Raw genomic sequence first — 20,332 nt, 5'->3', positions numbered from 1 at the left:
GTTCCTGAGGATAAAAAGTGATTTTAGTTGCCAGTGCTTTCAGTGGCACCAGATCCATGGAAAGAAACAAAAAGCATCTCCATTTGGTCAGTCTATATTTGAGACAGGGGAAGGAGTCATCATCCCACATCTTGGGTTTCCATTATTGGATAGGTTGGGAGAAGCGCCTTCCCCTTGCTGTCTTGATAGCAAGGACTGGGAAGTAGCAGCTTCTGGTTATCCCAAGGTGGGGAAAGGATAGATAATAAACCATCCTAAAACAGTTGAAGGTATCTGACTGTTAATTCACTCTTTAAATATCAGAAAATTAGGCATAATGTAGATAGAAGAGCAAGCAGGTCCAGCCATTCTTCCAAAGATGACGTGAATTCAGATGAGTATGGCTCAGACCAGGAAAGCGGCAGCAGTGGCTCCTCTGATGACCAAGGTAACACTGAGGTTGAAGAAGAAGGCATGGATGAGGAAGATGAGGAGGAAGAAGATGAAGAGGAAGGTGAGGAAGATGAAGAATATGATCAAGAGGAAAGAGATCAGAGAGAAGGAAATGACTATGACACTCGAAGTGAGGCTAGTGATTCTGACTCTGATTCAGCGTCCTTCACAGATGGAGACTCAATCAGATCAGGCTCTGTCTCTGACATTTCAGGTAATTTTTATTTTAAAATCACTTTACATTAAGTGGGCTTTTTGTGCTTATTGATAAAATTTAGTTTTGCATCCCTTTCCAATTTCAGGACTAACTTGCCTTTCTCTGTTAAGCTTGCTTGAACTCTGAGATACACTTATGTTACTGAAAGAAATTGCTGTCAGGGGATGAGTATTCCACGGTATATACCGTTCATTTTATATTGGCCAGGAAGCAGCATTCCTTATAAATATTCTCATTAAAAGTTGACATGAATTTTTTAAATACTTTTTCCAGAATAATACGTGAGAGGTTTATTTGAAGGACCTGAAGTTTTGACATCATCGGCATCTTAGAATTTGGTCAGAAATTCTTGTAGAATTATGATATTGAAATAGCAATGAAAGCATTTCTTCAACAATCTTTTGCTAGACCGCCATTTGTTTGCAGAGATCACAAATAATTTTGTCAGCAGGGTAACATGCAGGGGAAGAACTTATTGAACAGGCTGGTAGCAGTCTGAAGTGGACGGTTACTGGACTGCTTTGAGGGCATGGGGAGGGTAGAAGAAATTGTCTGAGAGAAGAAAAGAAAGTGCATTTGAAAGTTATTCAGGTGCCTGTATCCTGATGGGTTGCTTTGCAAGTTTCTTTTGGTGAAGTGTATGCAGCAAGAACTAAATAGGAATAGAAGCAGAGTTCAGAAGTTTATTTTAGTGTTTGACATAGTGCTGTATTACATCTCCCCATTAAACTCCAGTGTAGTCTTGAGTTTCCAATAACTCCTGATAATTGAGATTTTCTCTTACTGTCAGTTCTTGTGTTAAAATACATCATCTTTATCACCATTAAGACTTAACGATACAGATACTGGTGAGGGAAGGTGTAAACTTGAGTGAATTGATTGTAAGAGGAAACTTAGGTCTATTACACTTCCTCCCTAGTATATACTGTGGGACTTAAAAAAGCAGTATCTTAAAATAGTGAATTGAATACAAATTACAAAATTCTCCTTATAAATTTTTTGATTTGTATGTGTTGTTTTACATGTTTTTTCAGCTGAAGCTTGAGCTTTTTCAGTATGTGTAGTAGCCATAGTCCCTTGAGTGGGCTTTTAAGAAGGAAGAAGGTAGTTTGTTGAATTTTTTGTATGTTCCAATATACTGAGTCTGATCTATGTGGAAATGTAGTGATTGCTATAAAATCTCTTATTTGAAGCATATCAGATAAAGCATTTTAGTCTTTCAAAAATCTTTAGAGCACTTGTTATACTTGAGTTCACGTTTCCTTCCCTTTTGTTTTTGAGGATTCAGCCATAAAATTAATACAGTTTCTTGATTGCTATGAAGTTGAGCTTAAGATTATTAAAACCTCTGTGACTAGCAAATTGGCAGTTTTTCTCACAATCTGTGAGAACAAAATGGTATGCATGTTTCTTCTCTGTGGACCAAATAAAATCTGGGGTGGGAATGGCCAAGATGTCAATGTCTTTTGGAGGCTCAGATCTCAGCATGATACTACAGCAGGGAGGGAGTTGTTGGTTGACCCCTCTGCATTTATACACAAGCCAGTGTCCACTGGGGTGGGACTTTACAGAATAGTGAAATGCTAAGGGAATTGAAAGTTCCAGGAAAGATTGAACTATCAGTAGTTCTGCAGTATTGAGACTATTTCTTTTCGGCAGTGCTTTGTATGCCATATAAATAAAATGTGCCTGAGATTGGGAAAATTCAGTTGGCAAGTCAGTGTGTGTATAGCATGGACTGCTAAGGAGGAACCTTGGGAAAGATACTTAACAGGGAGGGAGTATGATCACATGTTAAGTGCACAGCTTTTATCCCCCCCAAAAAGTGAAATGTAAGGGATGACAGAGATATTTCCAAAAGTTTGATACTAGTATTGAAGCTGTAGCTATCCTTTTTGTTACCTTTTTTTAAAGTTTTCTTTTCTTGAACTACTTAAGTGTAGAGACTCTTTTGTCTGCCTAACACTGCATACCTACCTTACATTTTAATTGAAAAGTGAGACAGATCATAGTGTTCAGTGTATAAAAATATATGGCTGTATATTTGTAGCAGTGTGATGTTGATTTAGAAGTGGTACTAGGATAAGGTGCCATGTAAAACAGGTTTTATCTTACTGTCAGTGAACCTCTCACTTTTTGCTGTTCAATTTGAAAAGAAAAATGGAGAAGCTTCATTGATTTTTTACATACTGTAAACCTGCAGGTTATTTAGGGTACAAATTCTGCTCAGCAGCGTTGTAGAGAAACTATATTACAGAATGGATTGTTTGAACTTTGAAACCTAGTGTTTAGGCGGTGTTGAACAACTTCTCTTTAAGAGCAATGAGCATAGTTGCTCATTACATATTTGCTGCTGTATTGTTAAAAAAATAAATAAATAAATAAATATATATATATATATATATATATATATATATATATATATATATATATATTCTAGTTTGAAGTTAAAGCTGTATACTTTGCCTGAAGAGCAATTTTGGAAATTTATTGTCTTATTTTTCCCACCCTCTGCCACACCCCGACATCTCCCTCACTCAGAGCTGTAGTGAAGCATAGTACAAGCCCATCTTCTGTATATGACTGAGGCGTTCAGGTCTGCATTATTTGGTTGTTTTATACATTACATTGCTGTATACCACACTTATGAATAATAGTATTTTGATGCTGATATTTTAACACCAAGAATGGGGACAGGATTTAATTTTCAGATTACCTATCTAAAAGTCCTAGAGACCATCTAAAGGCTCCTTCTGAATAAGCTCCTTGGACCCTTTATTTTCAGACACCTTATTGTCTCTTGAGTGGAGCAGGTCCCTGCCCTCAACCTGCTATAGTTCTACTGTTTCTTGCTAGATCCAGCTGCTGTTCCCCTCCAGTACTGTCCTTTCTGCTGCAGCCCCACCATTGCAAGCAAACCACCTTGCTTCCCTGGTGCTCCATCTTACTTGGTTTTTGTTAGGTCAGGCTCTCTCCATAAGCCACTGTGTCGGTGCTTTCAAGGGCAGAAATGCATTTAAAAAGGCAAAATAATTGCAGTAGGATACCAGATAAATGTGAATCTTTTGGCTGACAAACAGATGTGGAAGTATATTTGGCAACCAATTTTTATGGAAGAAAATTTGAAATTTGAAATTAGTCTGTAGAAGTAGAATATTTCAGTGCTGCTTGTAGTTAAAGGAGTCATGTTACTGCCATGCAACCTTTGGAGAATAAGCAGGTGTAGCATGGTATATTGAAGACCTTGGGGGAAAAAGTGACTTGGTTAGTGGTGGCAATAGGGTGGCAAAATGGAGAGGGTCTAGAAAGGGTCAGGGAGAAAATTCAAGCCCTTATCAGACTTTGTTTTCAAAGTGAAGCCACTTATGTTATCTTTTCACATTTTCTAGATCAGAAAAAGAAGGAAAGGAAAAGGGCTAGAGGTATATCTCCAATTGTGTTTGATAGAAGTGGAAGTTCTGCATCAGAATCATATGCAGGTATTCTTTCCTTTTATGGCTGCTTACACTAATTTCTTCCACACCTATGAACAGGTCTCAGACAAGTTTCAGCTGGTAGTAAACCTGTGTTTGCCATGCTTATAGTGAGATTTATTTATTTATGGCGGGGAAGGGTCAGATCTCTCTTTCCTTTAATTGACTTCTGTGCAGCTGTTGATTTGGAAAATTTCACCTGCACAGTTTTTCTTTTCTCCCCTTGGAAGAGGATTCAGTGACTAGTTTGGAGTAGAAACTGGTTTAAATTACAAACATGACAAACACTTTTGCCCATTGAGCAAGGTTTTGTATGTGTGGGTATGCACCAGATTTTGAGCAATTTAAATTGTACCTGATTATGAATATTGTATCTTGTCTCTGAATGCTCAGTCTGAATACATGTACTTTGGCTGAATGCAGGTTCAGAAAAGAAGCATGAAAAACTATCATCTTCAGTTCGTGCTGTCCAGAAAGGTAGCATTTTAAACTTCTTTTATTTTTATTTTTTTTACACTGCTTTCCCCATCATAAAAAGAGGGCAGGGGATTATTTTGCCATTTGTTTCTTCATTCCCATTTATTAATAGTTGAATTGAATTGATGTTTCCACTGTGTACATACATCCAATAATTTTAAAGTATGGTGCAAATAGAAAATGTGACACACCCTTAGATTGATCTACTCAGATCAGACAGCAGTGAAATATTCTCATGTGTAAAGACTAGCACTAAGATGTCTTAAAGCAGCAGTATGTTAGCCTTTACTTAAGTGTGTGAAGTCCATTATTATCTTTTTTTAATTAAATAACTTTCTAATATACAATTATTTTTTACTTTTCAAAGATGGTGGCACACCTGGGTGTACCTGGCATGCTTTTGTTTCTTTTTAAATCTCTTCCTCCTTGAGCTAGTGAGGAGTTATGCAGTCTGTATATAGTTGCAGCAGCACATGGCAGGCATCACACCCTTTCCTTTTATGTGAGACATACTGGTAGAACCAAAAAAGACCTTTGCTGAGCTTCAGATCCTAGATGCAAATTTTTTTTTAGCTTTATTGATGTGCATAGCACTAGGTGCTAGTTCAGTGCACACTTAACGATGGTTTTTTTTTTTTTTTTTGTTAACTGGGAAAATAAATAATGCTCAGATCCATGTCAACACCTGGGATTTGCTCTCAGCACCTTATAGCAATGAGTCACCAGTGGTGCCTCTTAAATATGTAGGAGCACCTTTGAGAATGTGTAAACATGCATGCCGCCTCTTCCTAGTTAGCATGAGCCCTGGAGTGTGGTAATTGATGAGTAGCATGCAGGGCATGGATAGCCAGGCCCTGCTTTGTTTGGTATACACAGTACACAAAGGTTTTCTATTCCTCTTCATTCAGTCAGACCAGTCTAAACTAGTGGGTTATGCATACTGACCAGCAGATGGACACAATTCAACAGACTCACTGATATTACTCCTTATTATGCATCTGTGCTTACAGCAGCCTGGCAGTATTCCCATTTCTCCAGCAGATGGTTGGATACTTATCCTGTGCTGTAGACTGTGGTCTGATGGGCTAAACAGGAAGAGATTTGTAGAGGCACCTGAAGTGAAAGGTTAGCCTCCCTCCTTCAGTTGAGTAGCATCCTGAGTTTTAGATGTAAAATTCTGAAAAAAAAAAAAGGGAATAGAATCAGTCTGAGGAGAAAGCTTTGGCTCCCTCTTCTGGGCTGGGTATCAGGACAGGGAAGACTTCAGGTGGATTGAGAGTTGGGACCTCCTTTTCTTCCCGCTTCTCTCCATCTATCCGCTCCTCCCTTTTGTTCTCCCCCTTTCTGGTTTCCTCTAGACACTTGGTGGCAGTTTCTTTAAAGTTTCCTGGCCCTGCTGACAATGCCGGGGGGGAGAAAAAGACTGCATATCTTAGCAGCAGAGGCTTCTCCAAAGCTGTGAGATTAGTCTGTCAGTGGGAACAATGAAAGATTCGGTGGTGAATCACCCAGGTTTAGGGAGGACAGTGCAACCCTACTTTTGATTTGACACATGATGGGGTTTCTAAGATGTCAGTAAACATAGAGCATGGGAAGAAGGCCATACTGTGATCAGCATGTGGAATGAGGAAGGTAAAACTAGCAGGAGGATTGCTGCAAATGTACAAAGGTAAAAGAGGACCTGAGGCAATGAGCTTAGCATGGTAGGAGGGTCACTCCAGTGGCCGACAAAGGGAATGTTGCTGATTCTGCCTTATCGGAGGAGGCCCCAGTATCCATTTTACAATGGGGGGGGGGGCAGCCTACAGGCCTGGAAGGTAGCATTTTTTGATTCAGGGGAATTCTCCAGGAACTGATCTTGTCAGTAGCAGTAGCACAGGCTGCTTCCTTAGATGTGGTTTCTCTTCCTTGGACAGCAATTTCTAGGTACTTTAAAGGGCTGGAAGCATTTTGGGGCAAAGTCTCTCATGGACCTATCCCATCCCTTTGGTATCCTCACATTTCTGTCTCTCCCTGAGCAGGGAGAGAGATTATGGTGGTCGTGGCAGCAATGTTAAGAGAAGGAATCCTGGGCAGGAAGCGCACAAGTAGAAGAGGACAGACTGGGAGGGGACAATGAATTTTACTCTTGTGATTACTTTCTTGATGGACCATGGTGGGACATGCATGTGGAGGGCGTAGAGGAAGGAGAGTGTCCTTATGAAGGGAAAGATGCTTCTTCTGTGCTGTGACTCTTATAGAGAAGTGGTAGTCATCCTGATTTCCCAGTCATTGCACACTTTGAATATTACAGACAAAAGAAAAGCGAACACTGTCATTTCCAAGGTCAGGCTTAGGAAATCTTTTTTTCCCCAATTCAGGCAGTGTTTGATTTGGAGTGGATGGCCCCAAAAGCCAATTTTAGGATCGGGCATGCTCTCTTCAAGCTATACCCTTTGGATCCAGTCTAGAAGGAGAAGTTTCATTTTCCCAGGATGGACACATTGGTCTGTTCAGTGACCAAGAGGACCGCTGTCCCTGTAGAGGGGGGCACAGCGCATAAGGATTCCCAATAGAGGAAAATAGAATCCATGCTTAAATGGTACTTTGAGGTTGTCAGCACAGCACTTCAGATCTGTTGTATAGTGGCAAGGTCTGGTTTGCATCTTGCGCAGAATGTCCAGGCAGAGTCCATGGGAGGATTCTTTGCAGTTGGAACCAGGAGTGGCATACATGGCAGTTGGCTGTTTTGATTTAGTGTGCACCTCGGCTAGGGGAATGGCATCCATAATATCTGATCAAAAGCTCCTATGGATGCAGAACTAGTCAGCAGATTCTATCTTTAAGATCAACTTGACAAAGTTGACACTTCAAGGGGGAGGCTTTTGTTTTATAGAGTAACTGGAGAAGATGACTAAGGTTGGTGGGGGGTGGGAACACTCCAAGGTGGCTAGGCTCCCAGAACATAGGGTGACTGCTTCGGCTTATAGCTTTCCTCCCATAGTAGGTATTGGGATTCTGGAGCATTCAAGCAGAATAGAGCTTCAACTGCAAGATCTAGAACCTTTTCCTTCTACCAGTCTTTGAATTTAAAAAGGGGTAAGGATGATGTATCCAACTCCAGAGGTTTTAGGGCCACCCAATGGAAACCTGAAGAATTGAATTGATCCATCAATCTGTTGGCTCTTTCTGGAATTAGCTTCTCTGAGAGTTCAAGCAGTTTAAATGTCTTATCAATGCCACGATCTTGACTTAAATTATCAAGGAAGGATAAGAAATAGATTTACTGCTTGTCTAGATGTAGTGCAATCTGAAAGCCTTGTGGGTGTTTCACACAGCAGGGATGCCCAGCGTGCAAGCCGATTTGCCTCAGTTGCAATCTGATCGACCCAATAAAGTGGTCTCTGTCCCAACTAGCCTTTGGTCAAATTATCGATACATGGGGTCTGCCAGGAATGGATCTAATGGTGACCAGCAAGAACACGAAAGTTCAGAGGTTCTTCAGCAGGACCCACTTTTGTCCAGGATAGATGTCTTTGTTTAGGTTTGGATGACACAAGCAGTGTTGTATATATTTTTTCCTTGTCCCATGATAGGCAGAATGCTTCAGAGGATTTCAGGGCTTGTAAGTTTGGTGACTTCAGTTGCACCAGATTGGCCACCTTGTACTTAGTATGTGGATGTCATAGGTCTGATGTCAGCAGGCCTCTGAAACTTCTGTGCAAGAACTTGCTATCGCAAGGATCAATTCTCCAGAGCGATCCAAATTGAATTTGTCTTATAGCTTGACCCTTGAAAGGATATGCTTGAAGGTATATTCCCAAACACTGGTGGCTACTCTTTTGAAGGCTAGGAAATGTTCCATTTCCCGGGTATATTTATGTGTTTGGCCAATGTTTGACAATGAGTGATCTGAGCATCAGTGCACTTTGGAGATGGCTTCAGCTTTGCTGGTCTTGGACTTCTTGCAAGAAGGTCTTTGTAAGGGTTTGACTCTTGACACCCTGAAGGTGCAGATTGCAGCCCTGGCATGCTATAGGGGGCATATTCAGAAGAGGCCACTGTCTTCAAATCTGGATGTATTTCGTGTTTTGAGGGGCGTTAAAATACATTAGATCTCCACTGAGGATCCCAAAGCCATCATGGGATTTGAATTTGGTGTTGTCTTTTCTGACAGGATCACAGCTTCCAGTTAAGGGTATTTCCTTGAAATTGCTTCCTCTAAAAGCTAACTTTCTGGTTTCTGGATTTTGTTTTGCTCGATGGATTTGGAGTTTCAAGCTCTCTTGCAGAGAGCCCTTTCTTTTGATTACGGAAGACATGGTACAGTCTGCAGTTTGAGAAGCTGCAGACAGTACTATCTTTTCTTCCGAAAGTGGCTTCAGATTTCTATCCTTTAGGCAATTTTCTTGCCTTCATGCAGAAGAGCGTGCAAAGAATGAAGGAATGCCTTGGATGTCAAGACTATTTTGATATGTCAGTAAGCCCTTCAGAAATTCATATCTTTTTGTTCTTTATAGAGGAGTTCACAGTGGTGAAGCAGCAACTATGGCCTTTTGGATTAAGAAAGTTGTTATAGCGGCCTTTGTGGATTCTGGTAATTCCTTGCCTAAACAGTTTGAGCACATTCAACTAGAGCTCAAGCTACTGTAAGGCAGCAACTTGGTCTTCATTGCACATTTTTTCTCAGCAGTATTGCTTGGATGTTTGTGAGAGGAGACCTCTTTCGTTTTGTTGATCTTGCAAGGAGTGGAGGCAGCATCTAGGGCTTTTTGGGAGTAGCTTGGGTACATCCCACTGGTCTGATTGGATGAGGAGGAAGGTGAAATTACTTCTTACCTGATAATTTTCTTTCCTTGAGTACAGTCAAATTAGTCCAGGACCCTCCCTGTGCTGTCATGTTTACTTTCTCCTTGGTATGTGAGAGAGAAGAAGACTCAGCAGTGTGTGGATTTTAGACTTCTTTTTAGGTAAATGATTTTCCTGGTTTATTATATGGTACCCATATTTTAACTTCCCTTTTCTTCTGAAAGTCCATAGTTTGTTTAAAAAAAAAAAAAAAAAAAAAAAGGGGGGGGGGGGGATTAGATGGTTTCTATTTTTGATAAGTTTAAGTTAAAAGTTGTCCACAATTTAGCTTGTTACAGAAATACTGGCACGCTAGTGTTGGCAAAAATGCATGTAAAGAATGACATCACATCGAGCCTGTTGATCTGTCTGCATCGGTCCACTGGTCTGGACTGGTCTGATTGTATTCAAGGAAAGAAAATTATCAGGTAAGAAGTACTTCACCATCTTACCCCTCCTAAGCTTTCTTCTTTGAGTTTTTCCAACCTCTGTCTTATTCCCAGACTGATTGAGGTGGGGTGTTTGTGTGTGTGTGTGTGCACAGTACCTGATGTGATTCATTCTGAGTGTTGGGGGCAGCACAGTGGAGGAATTCTGGCAGCCACATGCAGCAGCCTAAGGCAACTGAGTTAAGTTCTCGCATCACACTGATTTCTCCCTTTTTATGCCCTTGGATATGAGAAAACTGGCCCAAGTTTTTCTCCTTCCCTTCTCTCCCTTTATTTTAAAGTTTGGAAGAGCAGTTTGTGGAGCTTTCTGTGCTTCCCTAACTCTGAGTCCTCTCCAAATCCATACTGCCTTTTATCCCAGGACAAGCAGGATGATAGTCCTTACATATGGGTGACATCACTGGACAGAGCCCTATCATGGAAAACTTTCTGTCAAAGTTTCTAGAAACTTTTGACTGGCCCACTGAGCATGCCCAGGATGCCATGTTCCCTTGAGCCACAGGGGTCTCCCTTCAGTCTTCTTTTTTCCGCACTGCAGTTCGCCTCGTGGTGAAGGAGCCCTGTGTGATACTTTACACATTTTTTTCCTCATGGAAAAAATTGAAAAAAATTCTCAAATTTAATCCTCTTCATAGGGGTCTCCCATTTTCGCATCGATTGGTGAGTAAATATTTTTTGTTCTGGTCGATACAGTTCCGAATTTTCTTGTCAGAAAGCAGTCGACTGCTGTCCGGCCAAATTGCCCTCGCATGATGTCCATCACCGACCCTCATGTCGAATGTGTCCTCTGTTTGGGCGAGGGACATAGTGTCACATGTCCACAATGTGCCGAGATGACGGCCAAAGGAAGACGGCCCGTCTGGAAAAGATGGAACACCTCTTTCACATTCAGCTACTTCCATCGACGTCTACATCGACACAGTCGTCATTGGCAGGAGAGGCTAAAAAAATTGGCAATTAAAACCAAGCGACATCCTGATGGAAGCAGTGACAGACCATCCCCGACTCCATCTAGGTCTTAGATCAAATCGACCTCGGTGCTCAAAGAAAGGCACCGAACATCGTGAAAAGCATCGGCCATCGAGATGCCACTGAAGAGGACTAGAGTAGAGGAGCCGTCAACGCTCTGGATGCCTCTAACTCCAAGGCGATCCCTACCGATATCTGTGCCGGGTACTGCGCCACCACAGGGACCTGTGGAAGAGCCAGTTCTGCCTTCTCTGACAACCCCTATAGCTGCTCTGACCTCACCAGCTATAAGGGAGGAACTGGAAGGATTCATCTGCCAGGCAGTAAGGGGAAGCTCTGAGAGATTTTCATCCATCAATGCCGATGCCAACACCGGCACCGATGCCGGCCCCATCGATGTTCACACCGCTGCTTGCTAAATTCGATGCCCTGATCGGTGCCCTGCCGATGCAACCACTACCATTGAAGCCGATGATTCCGATTGACCAACCAATTCCTGATCCTCGGGATGACGACGCCTCAGATAATTCACCAATGCCTGAGCCAATACCAGGACCGTCGGGAATTTCTCAAAAGAGGCGCCCGATTACTCAATCGGTGCCATCAATTTCACATCAACCTCCATCGATGCCACCGACAAAGCCATCGATACCTTTACATTCTTCGATGCCATTTTTCATCCTTCACTCCACTCCTCAATGGCGTACTTTATCAGATTCCTGGGATGATGTGGACACAGATTCTTCTGGTGGAGATGGCTCTGATAATATATCTTCCAAGGAAGAAAGTCACCTCCTGAGGACCGCTCCTTTTCCAATGTCGTGAAAGAGATGTCAGATACAATTCCTTTCCAGTTAGTAACTGAGGAAGAGATGAGACAAAAAACTCTGGAGGTTCTGCAATTTGAGGATCCCCCTAAGGAGGTGCTTGCCATACCAGTGCATGAAGTCCCCGTGGATCTCCAGCATAGAATGTGGGAACATCCTTGTTCACTTCTACCAGTGAACAAACGGACTGACACCACTTACTTAGTCCAACATATACCAGGTTTTCCAAAGCCTCAACTCTCCCACCAGTCTGTAATGGTGGAGTCCGCCCAAAAATGATCAAAAAGAATCCGCCCACATTCATCCACACCTGGCATGGAGCAAAAATTCCTGGATAGTCTGGGGTGAAAAATGTTCCAGGGTTCCATGCCTGTCTCCAGAATTGCATCATACCAATAATATATGACCAACAAAATTTATGGAAACAGATGCAAGAGTTGTCTGAATCTCTGCCTCAGCAACATCAAGATTTCTTAAATATTCATAAGGGCCTGGAAGCAGGTAAACACGAAGTGCGTGCAGCCTATGACTGCTTTGAAACATCTTCCAGGATGGCAGCAACAGGGATTAGCGCCCGCAGATGGGCTTGGCTAAAGGCTTCTGACCTCAGGTCTGAGGTTCAGGAGAAATTGGCAGACCTGCCTTGTACTGGGGATAATCTTTTTGGAGAGAAAGTACGAGATGTTGCGCAGCTAAAGTATCATAATGAGACACTGTGCCAACTCTCCACTGTTCCAGCAGAGACTTCATTTCTACAAGACGCGCAGCCAGGACACCAGAAAACCTTATTACAGACCACAAAAGTAGTATCCTTCAGCACCTCGTGGTAGGACAACAAGGCCATCCCAGAGAGGTCAATCTAGGCAACCAAAGGCATCTAGACCTCAGGCCCAGCATCAGGGTTTTGAAAACCTGCCAGAGACAGCCACTCCATCAACCCATTCCCGGATGTACCAGTTGGAGGCCGAGTCTACTTTCTACCCAATTGGTCAATCATCACAACAGATCAATGGGTATTATCAATTATAACACAAGTTACCATCTGGATTTTCTCACAGTGCCCAAAGACTCTCCACCAAGGTTTCTTTGGGTACACAAAGATCATACCACTCTTCTGCAAACAGAATTGTCCACCCTCCTGAGAGCCAAGGCTGTGGAACCAGTTCCCCGACCTCAGCAGGGCAGAGGATTCTATTCCACTATTTTCTCATACCAAAGAAAACAGGAGGGCTACGTCCCATCTTAGACCTCCGAAATCTCAACAAATTTCTACGGAAAGAAAAATTCAGGATGGTCTCATTAGGCACCATGCTTCCCCTTCTTCAAACAGGAGATTGGCTCTGTTCTGTGGATCTTCAAGACGCTTACGCTTACATGCCAATATTCCCTCCTCATCGCAAGTTTCTGCACTTCCTGGTGGGTCACCAACACTTTCAATATCGGGTTCTGCCATTCGGACATGCCTTGGCACCCTGAGTATTCACAAAGTGCCTAGCGGTGGCAGTGGCCCATTTATGCAAGGAAAGCATACAGTTTTTCCTTATCTGGACGACTGGCTCATCAAAAGCCAATCAAAACAAGGAGCTCTCAACTCTCTCAAGCTCACAATCAATCAGCTTCACTCGTTGGGATTTCTAATCAACTACCAAAAATCCCACCTCATACCATCTCGCCTCCTACAGTTCATCGGGGCAGAATTGAACACCACCGTTTCAAAAGACCACAAAGACACACTCTCCAGATTAGCGAAATCTCTGCGCATAAGGGAAATGGCGACAGCCCATCAGTTCCTAACTCTGCTAGGCCACATGGCTTCCACAGTCCAGGTCACTCATTTGGCCAGATTAGCCATGAGAGAATAATGCACTGGACATTGAGATCACAGTGGCTCCAAGCCATTCAACCACTGTCGTCTCTAATTCATATAACCCACCAGTTACGTTCGTCACTTTACCCTCCATTGCCTCAGGGACAAACTTAGATTGTAAGCCCTCTGGGGATAGGGAAATACCTACAGTACCTGAATGTAATCCACTTTGAAGCGCTGAAAAAAGTGCGAAAAGCAGAATATAAATATCAAAAAGAGAGAAAAATCTCTCCTCTGGTGGACGAACACGAACAACTTGATCACAGGCCTACATTTCCAGCAACCAGTTCCACAAGTAACATTAACTACAGATGCATCCACCTTAGGTTGGGGAGCGCAAACAAACAATCTTCAGACTCAAGGTACTTGGACAAACCTCGAAGCAACATTTCAAATCAACTTCCTGGAGCTTCGAGCTATACATTATGCTCTCTATGCGTTCAAGGACTGCCTTTCACACAAGACTGTTCTAATACATACAGACAACACAATTGCCATGTGGTACCTAAACAAACAAGGGGGTACAGGCTCTTTATCTTTTATGCCAAGAAGCCGTACAAATTTGGGACTGGGCCCTGTCACATTCCATGTTTCTCGGGGCCACTTATCTAGCAGGCATACACAACATAGTTGCAGATCGCCTCAGTCGTCAGTTCCAACCCCATGAGTGGTCCCTGGATCCTTTAGTAGTGACCAGGATATTCCAACGTTGGGTTCAGCCAACAATGGACCTCTTTGCATCCGAACTGAATTATAAAGTGGACATATTCTTCTCCCTGCGCAAACAGAAAAACCACCTAGCCAGGGACACCTTTGCTCGCCCCTGGAACTCAAGTCTTCTATACATGTATCCCCCGATACTGCTAATAACCAAAACTCTAGTGAAGCTACAACAGGACAAAGGGTAAATGATACTCATAGCCCCGTATTTGCCTAGACAAGTATGGTTTCCCATACTTCTCGACCTCTCGATCAGGGACCCAATTCGCCTGGGCACAGCACCCACTCTCATAACTCAGGATGTGGGCAGGTTGCGCCACTCCAACCTTCAAACCCTATCCCTCACAGCCTGGATGTTGAAAGCATAATCCTTCAACCACTAAATCTTTCAACTAATGTATCTCAAGTGCTTGTACCTTCATGAAAACCTTCCACACGAAAATCCTATCGTTGTAAGTGGAAAATATTTACCATGTGGTGCACGCAGAAAAGTATTGACCCTTTTTCCTGCCCCACATCATCTTTATTGGACTATCTCTGCCACCTTTCAGACTCTGGTCTCCAGACTTCATCAGTAAGGGTACATCTGAGTGCCATCTCAGCTTACCACAAAGGAGTAGGGGATGCCCCGATATCAGCGCAACCCCTTGTCAGTAGATTTATGAGAGGTGTAATTAAGCTAAAACCCCCATTACGGCCACCAATCACAGACTGGGACCTTAATGTAGTACTAATAAGGCTCATTCGTTCTCCCTTTGAGCCTATAGATTCTTGCGATGTTAAATTTCTACATGGAAAGTTCTCTTCCTAGTAGCTATTACATCTGCTAGAAGAGTTAATGAGTTACAAGCACTTGTAACATACTCACCCTATACAAGGTTCCTACATGACAGAGTGGTCCTATGTGCTCACCCAAAATTCCTTCCCAAGATGGTTACAGATTTCCACTTGAATCAGTCCATAGTCTTGCCCACATTCTTCAAGGCCTCACGCTCACCAAGGTGAACGGGTTTTGCACACCTTAGACTGTAAACGTGCATGTTACTTAGACCGCACTGCAGTCCATAGGAAATCCACCCAGCTCTCTGTTTCTTTTGATAAAAACAAACCGGATAAGGCAGTGGACAAACAAACTCTCTCCAACTGGCTAGCAGATTGTATAGATTTCTGCTATGAAAAAGCAGGCCTTCCTCTCCAGGGACGCATAAAGGCGCATTCAATAAGAGCAATGTCAACCTCAGTAGCGCACTATCGTTCAATTCCAATTGCTGAGATTTGTAAGGCTTCAATATGGAGCTCTCTTCACACATTTGCAGTTCATTTCTGCTTGGACAAGGAAGGACGACAAGATTCAGCCTATGGACAATCTGTCTTAAAGAACTTATTTCCAGTATAATCCCAACTCCTTCCACATCCAACCTGCTGTGATTTCAGGCTGCCTCATCTTTTCCACCAGTTGTTCTGCCTGTTGCACAAGTTGTATGCTGTTGGTCCATAACAAACATGACTCAGCCTGTAGCTTGCTAATCGCCCATATGTGAGGACTATCCTGCTTGTCCTGGGATAAAGCAAAATTGCTTACCTTGTAATAGGTGTTATCCCAGGACAGCAGGATGTAATCCTCACGAAACCCACCCGCCATCCCGCGGAGTTGGGTCCGACACGATTTATTATTTTACTTTTGGCTAACGCTTATTGCTACAAACGAGACTGAAGGGAGAACCCTGTGGCTCGAGGGATCATGGCACGCTAGGCATGCTCAGTGGGCTCAGTGTGCCAGTCAAAGGTTTCTAGAAACTTTGATAAAGTAATATAGGTGTTCCTTGGGTTTAGAAACGATGAGCTAACACCTACTGCTGCTTTAAGTTTCATTTAGTCTTTTTATGTCTTACCATGTTTCTAATATATGCACACATTTTTAAGGTATCCGTGATGAAACCAGTTTCTACATTTATTGATATGGCTTAGGAGTAACTAGATAAGTTTCACCAGAATATTGGCGATTAATTAGAAGTATTACTGCTGTTTCTTTCTAATTTCTGTTGTGTAGAGTTCTGTGGCATAAGTGTGATTAATCTTTTAAGGCAAGGCTATAAAAGCTGTAGATCCTTTTCCTATACATTTTCTAATGTCTGAATTATTTTTTCAGACCAAACCAGTAAGCTTAAATATATTATCCAGGAAGCAAGATTTTTCCTTATCAAGAGCAACAACCATGAGAATGTCTCTCTGGCCAAAGCCAAGGTAAACTGTAAATCTGAGATTTTCCTCAGTTTTTAAGATACAATTTGCAGGTTTTCTGGTTGGAATAAATAAAATTGCTCTACAGAGTTGTTTTCTTTGCTTTAAAATCAAAGCCCAGGTAAATTAAACAGAATATCCCACCTGGAATTGTGACTGATTAGGCACAGTGGTCTGAACTGGGACTACTCTGCACTGAAGTACTACATCCAAAAAACTTGGCTTTTATAAACTTAAGGGTACAAATTTGTGAACGTATGTAGGGTTCTAGTGTAATATATTAAAAGTGAAGTGAAATGTGCTCATTTATGCCTGGCATAATAGATATGCAATAAAATTTACTTCCATGAGAAGCTCCTGTTTGGGCAGAGCCACACCATTTCTTACCTTGTCCAATTGTGCTAAACATATCAGAATAAAGTAAAAATTCCAGAAACCCTAATGAAGAATCCACAACATTATTGAAAAGCTATAATAGCTTTAGGGCCTGATTTACTTAGGCATTTCTCCCATTCTGTGTCTATATGGAAATACCTAGTAAATAAGGCCCTTAGCTACATTGGTTCTCAACAAGCAGACATGAATCCGACCATAAGAGATGGGTGATGTCATCAGATGGCACTGACCCAGACCCAACTGTCAGTAAGTCTTACTGAGTGTACATGTGAGTTCCTGCAAGTGCACACTGCCTTGAGACCCTCAAACTTTCTTCATCCTAGCTATTGCACAGAGGTTTTCCCGTTCTCTCTCTGCAATTTTATTTTTTGCTTTATTGGTTTAATTCTGTCTTGCTGCATTTTTGGTTTTTTTTCTGCTGTCCCAGCAGACTAACTTTTTAGTTTCTTTAAAAAAAAAAAAAAAAAGGCCAGGAGGAATGGTCAACAGTTTTAAAGCCTGTGTTTGAGATGCAGTGGCCAGGATTGCACACTGTATTCAAGTTGTGGTCTCGCTATGGAATTATACAAAGATAGTATGATATTTTCTGTTTTATTCACCATTCCCTTCCTAATTATTCTTAACATTCTTTGCTTTTTTGACCATGGCAGCACACAACTGACAATTTTTAATGTATTATCCACTATGACTCCTCGATCTTTTACCTGGGTGGTAACTTCTAATATGGACCCTAACATCATGTAACTACAGCATGGGTTATTTTTCCCTATATGCATCACCTTGCACTTGTCCACATTTCATTTCTTCTGCCATTTGGATGCCCAATCTTTCAGTCTCGCAAAGTCGTCCTGCAATTTATCACAATCCACTTGTGATTTAACTACTATGAATAACTGTCTCATTTGCAAATTTGATCACTTATCATATACCTTTCCAGGTCATTTAGAAATATATTAAAGCACTGATCCAACTACATATCTCTGAGGCACTCCACTGTTAACCTTTCTCCATTGAGAAAAAATCAACATTTAATCCTACTCTGTTGTCTTAAGTTTGCAATCCACAAAAGGATATCGCATCCTATCCCATGACTTTTTAGTTTTCTTGGAAGTCTCTCATGAGGGACTTTATCAGATGCCTTATGAAAATCCAAATACACTACATCTACAAGTTCACCTTTTTCTTGTTTATTTAACCCCTTAAAAAGTGTAGAAGAATTGTGAGGCAAGACTTCCCTTGGGTAAATTCATGCAGGCTGTGTCCCCTTAAACATGTCTGTCTATATATTCTGTGGTGATGTTCTTTAGAATAATTTCCACAATTTTTCCCAACAATGAAGTCAGGCTCTTAGTTCTATAGTTTCCTGGATCACTCTGGAGTCCTTTGTAAATATCAGGGATATATTGACCACCTTCCTGTCTTCAGGAACAATGGATGATTTTAATGACAGGTTACAGATTTCTAGTAATCTAACCCCTCGATCATCTAATGGTCCAACCTATTCCCTCGCTGTCTTTCTGCTTCAGATATATTTAAAAACATTTTTGAGTTCTTGCATCTATGGCCAACTTATTTTTAAATTCTCTTACCCTGTCTTATCAATGTTTTACATTTAACTTGCCAATGCTTATGCTTTTTTCTATTTTCTTCAGATGGATCCTTCCAATTTTTGAAGGAAATTCTTGTGGCTAAAATAGCCTCTTTCACCACACCTTTTAACCATGCTGGTAATCATTTGCCTCCTTCCACCTTTCTTAATGCATGGAATATATCTGGACTGTGCTTCTAAAATGGTATTTTTAAACAATGTCCACACATGTTGTACACTCTTAACCTTTGTAGCTGTACTTATCAGGTATTTTCTAACTATTTTCCTCATTTTATTAACTGTAGATTATTATCCTCCTTCAAATTTGATCATTATGGTCACTATTGCCAAGTGGCCCCACAGCTGTTACTTCTTGCACCAAATCTTGCCATATTAACCAAGCTATTCTGCTGTCAACCTTTTTTTCCTCTACCGCTGTCACACGAGAACAGGCTTTTCACTCCATGGACTAGAGGAGGGCCTTTGCATATTAAAGAGGACTCAACTTCATCAAGTTTCTCAGATGTGTCCTTTGTTCCCAAAAGATTGGGAAAGGCAGTTGCAGAAATAAGTTTGTCTAATTGGGTAGTAGGGATGTGAATCGTTTTTTGACGATTTAAAACAATAGTCAGATATATTTTAAATCGTCAAAAATCGTTAGAGCCGCGGTACAATAACAATTCCCCCGATTTATCGTCAAATAATCATAAATTGGGGGAGGGGGAGGGCAGGAAAACCGGCACCCTAAAACCCACCCCGACCCTTTAAAATAAATCCCCCACCCTCCCGAAGCCCCCCCAAAATGTTTTAAATTACCTGGGGTCCAGGGGGGGGGGGCGCGGGGGGGTCCCGGCGCAATCTCCCGCTCTCGAGCCACGGCTGCGTTAAAAGAAATGGCGCCGGTGGCCCTTTGCCCTTACCATATGACAGGGCAAAGGTAGCGCCGGCGCCATTTTGGTTCCTGTCACCCGACGTCACGAGTGCAGGAGATCGCTCCCGGACCCCCGCTGGACCCCCAGGGACTTTTGGCCAGCTTGGGGGGGCCTCCTGACCCCCACGAGACTTGCCAAAAGTCCAGCGGGGGTCCGGGAGCGACCTCCTGCACGTGGGCCGTATTGCCAATATTCAAAAGTAGCGCCGGCCGTATTGCCAATATTCAAAATGGCGCCGGCGCTACTTTTACCCTCACTATGTCGACATAGTGAGGGCAAAAGTAGCGCCGGCGCCATTTCGAATATTGGCAATACGGCCGGCGCTACTTTTGAATATTGGCAATACGGCCCGCGTGCAGGAGGTCGCTCCCGGACCCCCGCTGGACTTTTGGCAAGTCTTGTGGGGGTCAGGAGGCCCCCCCAAGCTGGCCAAAAGTCCCTGGGGGTCCGGGTGCGATCTCCTGCACTCGTGACGTCGTCTGGTGACAGGACCCAAATGGCGCCGGCGCTACCTTTGCCCTGTCATGTGGTAAGGGCAAAGGGCCACGGCGCCATTTCTTTTAATGCAGCCGTGGCCCGAGAGCGGGAGATCGCGCCGGGATCCCCCCACTCGACCCCAGGTAATTTAAAACATTTTGGGGGGCTTCGTGAGGGTGGGGGATTTATTTTAAAGGGTCGGGGTGGGTTTTAGGGTGCTGGTTTTCCCACCCTCCCCCGATTTACGATTTTTTACGATTTAAAAAAAACAAAAACCATGACGATCAGATTTCCCTCCCCCCCCCCCCCCCCCAGCCAAAATCGATCATTAAAACGATCGATCACCCGATTCACATCCCTATTGGGTAGTGGATTATTTATATAGCACACTGTTATGCACTGTTTGGCTTACATAAGAAGATGAGTTGCCATATTGGGTC

The 20,332-nt window shown here is 42.6% G+C and overlaps 1 protein-coding gene across 4 annotated transcripts in view; it reads left to right on the top strand.

Moving 5' to 3' along the window:
• YTHDC1 (YTH domain containing 1) overlaps nucleotides 1-20,332 on the top strand; it is a 177,565-nt gene that overhangs the window by 66,912 nt on the left and 90,321 nt on the right. For 3 of the 4 annotated variants that reach the window (XM_029600717.1, XM_029600702.1, XM_029600693.1), the window contains exons 4-7: nucleotides 304-646; nucleotides 4,039-4,128; nucleotides 4,546-4,599; nucleotides 16,408-16,502. In XM_029600717.1, the coding sequence (XP_029456577.1) occupies nucleotides 304-646; nucleotides 4,039-4,128; nucleotides 4,546-4,599; nucleotides 16,408-16,502 (582 nt within the window). The remainder of the gene's footprint in view (nucleotides 1-303; nucleotides 647-4,038; nucleotides 4,129-4,545; nucleotides 4,600-16,407; nucleotides 16,503-20,332) is intronic. The other variant, XM_029600709.1, reaches the window with a different exon arrangement.

This window comes from Rhinatrema bivittatum, chromosome 1, assembly GCF_901001135.1.
Source record: "Rhinatrema bivittatum chromosome 1, aRhiBiv1.1, whole genome shotgun sequence".
In the NCBI taxonomy this organism is placed as follows: Eukaryota; Metazoa; Chordata; class Amphibia; order Gymnophiona; family Rhinatrematidae; genus Rhinatrema; species Rhinatrema bivittatum.
This window is presented reverse-complemented; position numbering and strand designations above follow the sequence as displayed.